The sequence below is a fragment of the Chrysemys picta genome, chromosome 9 (assembly GCF_011386835.1).
Source record: "Chrysemys picta bellii isolate R12L10 chromosome 9, ASM1138683v2, whole genome shotgun sequence".
Taxonomy (NCBI): Eukaryota; Metazoa; Chordata; order Testudines; family Emydidae; genus Chrysemys; species Chrysemys picta.
The window spans coordinates 77,787,161-77,796,189 of NC_088799.1; the positions used below are offsets into that span (position 1 = coordinate 77,787,161).

The 9,029-nt window shown below is 44.8% G+C and overlaps 1 protein-coding gene across 1 annotated transcript; it reads right to left on the reverse strand.

The window, feature by feature from the left end:
- Positions 1–377: 377 nt before the first annotated feature.
- On the reverse strand, positions 378–3,058 carry LOC135973428 (uncharacterized). The gene is made up of 2 exons (XM_065556534.1): positions 2,127–3,058; positions 378–1,059 (listed from the first exon to the last, which is right to left on the reverse strand). Exons 1-2 carry the CDS (start codon positions 2,674–2,676, stop codon positions 545–547), a joined length of 1,065 nt encoding a protein of 354 aa, XP_065412606.1. The 5' UTR covers positions 2,677–3,058; the 3' UTR covers positions 378–544.
- Between the last annotated feature and the right edge of the window lie 5,971 nt (positions 3,059–9,029).

The following is a 9,029-nucleotide window of genomic DNA, read 5'->3' on the forward strand; positions in this document are numbered from 1 at the left end:
TTTAACTACAGGCTAAGCAAGTGCAGAATGGTGGTAGAATGTGCATTTGGCCGTTTAAAAGGTCGCTGGCGATCATTATTGACTCGCTCTGAGCTCAGCCAAAGAAATCTCCCCATTGTTATTTCTGCTTGCTGCGTGCTCCACAATCTCTGTGAAAGTAAGGGGGAGACCTTTATGGCGGGGTGGGAGGCTGAGGCAAATCGCCTGGCTGCTGATTACGCGCAGCCAGACACCAGGGCGATTAGAAGAGCACACCAGGAAGCGCTGTGCATCAGAGAAGCTTTAAAAACCAGTTTCATGACTGGCCAGGCTACAGTGTGAAATATCTGTTTGTTTCTCCTTCATGAAAACCCGCCCCCTTTATTGACTGATTTTCTGTAAGGAACCCACCCTCCCCCTTCCCCCAGCTTTCTTTCAAACCAAATAAAGTCACTATCATTTAAAAATCATTTATTCTTTATTAATAGATTAGAAAAAGAGGGAGGGAACCCGGGTGGTATTTGGGAGGAGGATTGCAGGGAAGGAAAAAGCCACTAAGAAAAGGTTAAAAAAATGACAGCCTTTTGCTTGGGCTGTCTACTGGGGTGGAATGGGAAGGTGTACGGAGCCTCCCCCCCCGCGTTCTTACACGTCTGGGTGAGGAGGATACGGAACATGGGGAGGGGGGAGGGTGGAACAGGGGCTGTAGCGGCAGTCTGTTTTCCTGCAGCCGTTCCTGAAGCTCCACCAGACACCGGAGCATGTCTGTTTGCTCACGCAGCAGCCCCAGCGTTGCATCCTGCCTCCTCTGATCTTCCTGCCGCCACTTCTCATCTCGAGCGTCCCTCCTGTCCTTACGTTGGTCCCTCCTGTCCTTACGTTGGTCCCTCCTGTCCTCACGTTCACTGGCTTCTTTCCTATACTTTGAAACTGTTTCCTTCCACTCATTCAGATGAGCTCTGTCACTGCGGCTGGATTCCATAATTTCAGAAAACATCTCGTCTCGCGTTCTCTTCTTACGATGCCTTATCTGTGATAACCTTCGGGATGGAGGAGGGAGGCTTGAGGAATTTGCAGCTGCTGTAGGGAGGGGGAAAAAGAGAGAATTGTTTAAAAAGATACATTTTGCAGAACAATGCTTATACTCTTTCACGGTGACCAACACTATTCACATTACATAGCACATGTGATTTCTGTGCAAGGTCGCATTTTGCCTCTTAATGCTGAGTGCCTGTGGCTGCTAGAGATCACAGGTCTGGGCAACAGAATTCGGCTTGCATGCGGCCATGGTAAGCCATTGTCTTACAGCTTCTGCGCCCTCCTTTCCCACATACCAAGCATAGCCTGTAGAGTGCTGCGGTTTTTCTGTTAACATTCAGCAGCACCAGAAAACAAACTAACCACCCCCCCCCCCTCCCTGCCATGAATTCTCTGGGATGATCGCTGTACCCCTCCCCCCCCACCGCGTGGCTGGTATCAGGGAAGATCCCTACAGGAACCAAACTAACCACCACCACCCGCCGCCGCCCCCCTCCCGCCATGAATTCTCTGGGATGATCACGGTACCCCTCCCCCCACCGCGTGGCTGGTAACAGGGAAGATCCCTGCTAGCCAAACGCTAAAAGCTCAGGGCCAATTTCCCATCTGCGCTTGGCTAACTGCAGGGAAGGATTTATTTTCCGCCACAGGCAGAAATTCCAGTAGGAACGGCCACCTCTGTCCCCTTAATTAAGTTCCCGTATTTCAACCAGGTTACCATGAGTGATATCACTCTCCTGAGGATTACACAACAAGATAAAGAACGGATGTTGCTTGAATGCCAGCAAACACCGGGACCATACGCTGCCAGGCTTTGTCAGGCAATGATACCAGATTACTGGCTGCAAGCATGGCGTGGTCAAGTGTCCTACCATGGAGGACGGAATAAGGATGCACTGCCCAGAAACCTTGTGGCAAGGCTTTTGGAGTACCTCCAGGAGAGCTTCATGGAGATGTCCCTGGAGGATTTCCGCTCCATCCCCAGACACGTTAACAGACTTTTCCAGTAGCTGAACTGACCGCGAATGCATCCCAAGTCCTCAGGGCAAAGTAATCATTAAAAACCATTTGCTTTTAAAACAAGTTTTATATTTTAAAAGGTAACTCACCAGAGGTCCCTTCCATGGGGTCAGAGTCTTGGGTACTGGCTTGGGAGGCTTGGGAGGGTACTTCAGTCAGGGTGAGAAAAAGATCCTGGCTGTTGGGGAGAACGGAGTGCTGTGTGCTCTCTGCAAGCTCGTCCTCCTCGTCCTCCTCCTCCTCCTCTCCCCCATCGGCAGAATCCTCAGGTGTAGCTGATGAGACTATCCCCGACCCGGAATCCACGATCACAGGTGGGGTAGTGGTGGCAGCCCCCCCTAGAATTGCATGCAGCTCGGCGTAGAAGTGGCATGTCCGCAGCTCTGACCCGGAGCGACCATTTGCCTCCTTTGTTTTTTGATAGGCTTGTCTGAGCTCCTTGACTTTCACGCGGCACTGATCTGAGTCCCTATTGTGGCCTCTCTCCATCATGCCCTTGGAGATTTTTTCAAAAGTTTTGGCATTTCGTCTTTTAGAACGAAGTTCTGCAAGCACTGAATCCTCTCCCCATATAGCGATCAGATCCAGTACCTCCCGTACGGTCCATGCTGGTGCTCTTTTTCGATTATCGGCCTGCATGGTTACCTGTGCTGATGAGCTATCTGTGGTCACCTGTGCTCTCCATGCCGAGCAAACAGGAAATGAAATTCAAATGTTCGCGGGGCTTTTCCTGTCTACCTGGCCAGTGCATCCGAGTTTAGATTGCAGTCCAGAGCGGTCACAATGATGCACTGTGGGATAGCTCCCGGAGGCCAATACCATCGAATTGCGGCCACACTATCCCTAATTCGAAATGTTAAAATTGATTTTGGCGCTACTCCGCTCGTCGGGGTGGAGTACAGAAATCGATTTAAAGGGCCCTTTACATCGAAATAAATAGCGTCGTTGTGTGGACGGTTGCAGGGTAAATTCGAATTAAAGCTGATAAATCCGAATTAAAGTCGTAGTGTAGACCAGGCCTCTGGCTAGAACAGTACCATGTGAACACCTGTTCTCACTTTCAGGTGACATTGTAAACAAGAAGTGGGCAGCATTATCTCCTGCAAATGTAAACAAACTTGTTTGAGTGATTGGCTGAACAAGAAGTAGGACTGAATGGACATGTAGGCTCTAAAGTTTTACATTGTTTTATTTTTGAGTGCAGTTATTTTTTGTACATAATACTACATTTGTAAGTTAAACTTTAATGATAAAGAGATTGCACTACATTATTTGTATTAGATGAATTGAAAAATACTATTTCTTTTGTTTTTTTTACTGTACAAATATTTGTAATAAAAATAATATAAAGTGAGCACTGTACATTTTGCATTCAGTGTGGTAACTAAGATCAATATAATTGAAAATGTAGAAAACATCCAAAAATATTTAAATAAATGGTATTCTATTATTAACAGTGCAATTAATCACAATTAATTTTTTTAATCGCTTGACAGCCCTAATTTCAAGCATTAAAAGCCAGATTGTGCCTGGCTTTTGAGCAACTGTGCGAAGAAGGGAAGACAAAAGGCAACTTCTCTACTTCTTGCCCCCCTGTATAAAGGTCAGCTGCAACTGCCGTCCCTGTAATCTCCTGATCTTCAAAGGGAAGTTAGGATCCCAAGACGGGACCTGGGAGAAGATGGGATCATGACCATGCTCTTCCTCCTTGCTGGCCAATTAAACAAGGGGAAACATGAAATGGTTTTCTAAGGGCTGCATGGTCTCCCTGCATGCCTGTGAGCCCTTCTCAGACTGTGGGACTGTCTACACTAAGTTCCCATTGTTGCTACCACCAGTGCTCCACCAGCAGACTGGTCATGGGCATTTTTAGCACCCAGCAGGTCTGTCCAACATGCTGGTGTGGTGGCCACCCATGTCTAGTCTACACTAGCACTCCCACTGTTGTCACCACTGAGTGGAGCTAAACTGGGGGTAGCAATGGAGGGCATTTTGGGGGCAAAAGAACCTTTTGTAAGCAAGAGCAATGAGACAAAAACGACTGTAGCTCCTCTTGGTGCAGTGTGATTCCATATTACCCCCAGCTCAGCAGGCCTGTGATGGATCAGCTAGCTAGAAAAAAAGCATCTTAGATTTAAAAAAAAAAAATTCCAGTTTATATTTCATTGATATTTAGGCGGAAGTGTGAAATCTCTCCAAAACTGGCCTGTCATTGCTATTGACTGTTACTGGCCTTTCTCAGGCACACATTTCCCTAGAATCTGCTAGTGTGGCCAACTGCCTTCTGTTAGGAAAGAAACAACTACTGTGTGAAAGGCCTGAGAGCAGATGTGAAAATAAAGGAGAGATCATCTTGTCTAGTGGAAAGGTAATGGTTTTATTATTCACTGCAGTGCCCCAAACGTTCCATGTACTATACAGATTTAGAAGAAGACATATTCTCTTCACAGTACTGCTGGGCACTTCACTTCCTTCATGGGATTTTCAGTGCTGTATATCTGGTTGTGACAGTCCCTTCTGTGTAGACAGCTTCACCTTTTTTTGGGGGGGGGGGGGGGGGGCGGGGGGAAATAATGGTTTTAAGGTAACTGAATGAAGATGTCAAGGTGACCACAGATCTACTCCTGCTATCGGTCATCCAGACAAGACACCTGATTGATCCATGCTGTGAAACCTGCTTATGAGGATTGCTGTGGGCAATCCTTCCTTTTATAATTCTATCTGACTGATAGCCATATGACAGATGGCAATTTCCTGCAATATCCTGGACAAACCTTACTGAATCCAGTTTTAAATATGTTAAAAGTAAAAATATGTATCTACTACTGTAGGATTGTATGGAACTTCTTTAGGAGAAAGACCAGATTAATGCAATATCTGGGATGTACTGTGAACTTCAAAAGACTATGTTCAACAATGTAATAGATACAACTGAACTTTTGGGACAATACATGTGGAGTGGAATTCCTAGGAAGTACTGGGGGGAGTGGATTGCAAACCCCCATCAATGGAATCCACTTTTGACGTTTTGCTCGGGGTGGGGAGGAGGAGGTGGGCTTTTGTCTGCTGGTCACCTGTTACATGACAGTTCAAAGACCCAAACTAGATTCTCCGGGGACCAACAGACAAAGAAAGAACTTTTGAATAAATAGCCTAAGCTGACTCAGGGCCTTCTTTCTGATCCAGAAAAGGGACAGGAACTCCATGCTACAGAGGCTCCCAATCTTTAGGGGAGGATTAGAATGACTTTGTCCCACTGAGGCCCCATAAGACTGGTTTGTTGTTCAGAGCAAAGGGTCTGATGAACCTGAAAGCACAGGAAAAGCCCTGGGTGGTGGTTGAAGGACTGCTCCTGCAAGAGCACTTGTTGGAGTGAGGTGGGTGATCTCTGGAAAGCGTAGTAGCATGTGTGTAGGTTCCTTTATTGTTTGTAATATGTGTTCTTTGTAGTGCTTTTACCTTAAGAATAAAATATGCTTGCTTAGAAACATCTGGGTGGTAACTTATAACTGCAGCAATTACACTGTGTATCGTCTCTGAAAGGAGAAAAGCAAAGCATGTCTGTGTAGGGAGCCTGTCGTTTGCTGGGAATTACATAGTGAAGGCCGGGAACTGGTCAGCCTGGAAATACTGGTCAGAAAGGAGAGAGAGACAGGTTTCCATCCAAGAAAGGCAATGGCTGAGAAGCTGGAAGCCTCAGAGTGGATACCCTTTCTGAACCATACAGGGGAAATACAGGCACAGTTACCCTGAACTGTAACAATGAGTCTATGTGCAAATTTTTAACAGGCAGCCTCATATATCAGACGTATATGTGCAAGCAAAATCTCCATCTTGCAAGAGCAAGGCAGAGCAAGTACCAAGAGGCATTTTAAATGGACATGGCCAGTATGATTGTGAGGGCAATTCAATCACATTATCATTAGTGCTAATAAACAGCTTTGCAAACTATTAAATTATTTCCCAGCAGCCAAATCTCACTCCGTTTTTTTTTTTTAATTTAAATTCTCTCTGGCCTGTGCAAACATCAAGTAAAATCTGTCAGTTTTATCCCTGCAACCAAAAGCTTCTTCTCTGCTAATTATAAGCGAACTTTGAAAATCGGGCCACTTCTCACCGAGGAGTCTAAGTGTAGATTTAGGAGCCTAACTTTAGGCACCCACATTTGAAAATTTTGATGTATATTTTCAACGTAAGAGTCACAGATTTTCAATCTAAATGCTTTTAGCATGTTAGATGGTATAATGTTCATAAACAATCACTCAAAAGACAGGCAAGGTGTCAAGCTGCATCTAAGTTTTGGCAGAAAATGGGTGTAAGGGGAGTAGATTATTTTATATTATTAGTTTTCCCAAAATATATAAAGCAGAAGTTTCAGAGCTTTCTGCTGTGTCCATGCAATTCAAACCAGACTTTCTTGTTGAATTAACCCTTAAAAGACATTGCTTTCTGAGGCAGGCTCTTGCTTATGGGAAACTGGAAAAAAAATGAAAAACACCAATCTCTTACTTTCAAATGTTCTTGCTATGAGTGCTGCTGTCTCTTGAATTGTGCAGGCAGGCAGGGAAATAAGCCTCCCACTCAGCTCTGCACCTTGGATCTGGGCTTGCAAAAGTGAGAAGATTCCGTGCACCTGTTACTCCTTCCCTGAGCAGACAGCAGGGGGCTGGATGAGCAATGGGTGGAGCCTTGGCGCCTGCTGGCTGAGGCAGAGAGGGTTGTAATCTTCCGTTTGTATGCTGCAGCAGCAAGTGACTCCCCACTATGGAACAAGGGAGCAGGAGTGAACCAAGTGCCAGTGAGATAGGATTCCTTCCTAGTACTGCTGCTGGGGCAGCGCACCTATACAATGTGCCTTATGCAGGGATAAAAGTCAAAGCTAGCCTCATGAGCTCCTGCTTTGTGTGCCTCAGGACGTTCCAGAGGATTTTTTCCCTAGTCTTAGTGTGAACATAGTTCAGATAAACTGATGGATCAAACAGTAACAACTACAAAGGAGGCCTCAGCAGAATTAATACACTTCTACCCCGATATAACACGAATTCGGATATAATGCGGTAATGCAGTGCTCTGGGGGGGGCGGGGCTGCGCACTCTGGTGGATAAAAGCAAGTTCGATATAACGTGGTTTCACCTATAACGCAGTAAGATTTTTTGGCTCCCGAGGACAGCATTATATCAGAGTAGAGGTGTATCTATTAGCCACATTAGAAGAGGGATTGAAATGACTGACTTTAATCGTTCCATTACAGTCAAACTGGTCTTGATGTGCATTTTTAAAGGTCTATAAAAATGGTTCTGTTTTCCTAACTATGCAGCTACATAAACTATGTTGGTAAAAGATCACAGATACATGTGTGCGGGCAGGCATTTTCTTCTTTTTGTGTTTAGGCTGGGTAAATCAAACAATTTAAAAAGCCTTTTATGTCACTGGTTAAAAACACTATTAGGACTGAACATTTCTAATAGTAATAATAAAGCCCCAATCCTGAAGGTTGAGTGCTGTGCCTGCATGCAGAACCACTGAAGTCAGGGGGCACTGTGTGGATGCAGTATTCTGCTTGCATTGATCACAGTGCAAGATTGGGGCCTATATTTCTGATTTTAAAATACACACCATTGTATGTATGACATTGACTTTGGATGGCTTTGTTTTCATTGCTCTTCCTAATTTTGCATGTTTGTTTTGATTTCTTGGGAGTGCCTGTTTGCTCACACACAACACTCAGGAACAAATTATATCTGAATAACATTTTTTTTTCTTTTCTTTTTTTTTTTTTTCTTTTTTTTTTTTTAAATTGACTTTTATTGGCAAAATTCTCAGGGACCTGTCCCAGTAGTTCCTGTATGTGCAATTTTGTGGGTCCAAGAATTCATCTACCCAAAATATTAAGTGGTATTATTATTGAGGTAATGCCCAAAGACCCTGTTGTGATAGGTGCTGTACATGCACACAACAAAAAAATCAGTCCTTGACCCAAAGAGCATATGATTTGCACAAGTAAGCAGCATTTGCATGCTCAGGACATTTGAGTATTATGCTATTTGTGCTCCCAAATCTAACCATTTGGCTGGGCAGATTTGACCACGTAACTGGCCAAATGGCTTTTAACAGTTTTGACCCTGAATGTCAACACTGGCCAAATCAAGCCTGAGTATGTTCAGAGAAAGGAGCCTTCCCCCTACTTTGCCCAGCCAGCCACAATAGCAGTCCCTGCATTCAGGGAAACACAGGGATTGTTCCCTCCCCATTCCCCCAGGATACCCCAAAGGGGACAGGGAAGGGCAGGGAATTCCTTCCCCAGGCCCTGACTAGTGAGCTGGCCTGTCACACAGGGGGAGATAGCTGCGCCCCTGAAGGAATGCAGCAGCAGGTGCACTGCCTGCCTTTGTTCTCCCAGGACATCTATTGGACTGGTGTGACTCTACACTGTCCCTGTGAAGGGCTGTGCCTTATACACACACCTGAGGCCTGAATGTTGAAAGGATTTGACTTTTCCCCCAAAATTATCATTAAAATGTATTTTGGAGCTGGGCGAAAGCTTCACTCCAATGAGTATTTGTAGGATTTAGAGTTTTATAATACTGCAAAGGCTGGCAAAAAAAAATTACATTCTTTAGGGTAAATTGGCACTGAGGAGAAATTGAATTTGATCAGGGGGGTTTGTGGTGCATGTTACTCTTATACAGCTTAATTCTTTGCAAAGTCTCCTTTTCTTCCTCATATTAATAGTAAAAGTTCATTGTACTGAATGAGCTTCAAAACGACAAGAAAATATGGAAATATATGTGCACATTAGCCATGTAGTTAAGGTAAACACTTCAGCAAGCTGCTACAGAGAAGTGCCAGAGCTCATGTAGGATGACCAGATGTCCAGATTTTATAGGGACAGTCCTGATATTTGGGGCTTTTTTTTTATATGTGCTTCTATTACCCCCCCACACACACACCCTGTGCTGGTTTTTCACACTTGCTATCTGGTCTACCTACCC

What these genes read in the sequence shown, in the direction of transcription:
- LOC135973428 (XM_065556534.1), bottom strand. Translation starts at nt 2,676, where the DNA reads ATGCAGGCCGATAATCGAAAAAGAGCACCAGCATGGACCGTACGGGAG. An exon ending in CCCCATGGAAGGGACCTCTG is followed by an intron (nt 1,060 to 2,126) that starts GTGAGTTACCTT and finishes CCCTCCCTACAG; the next exon opens with CAGCTGCAAATTCCTCAAGC.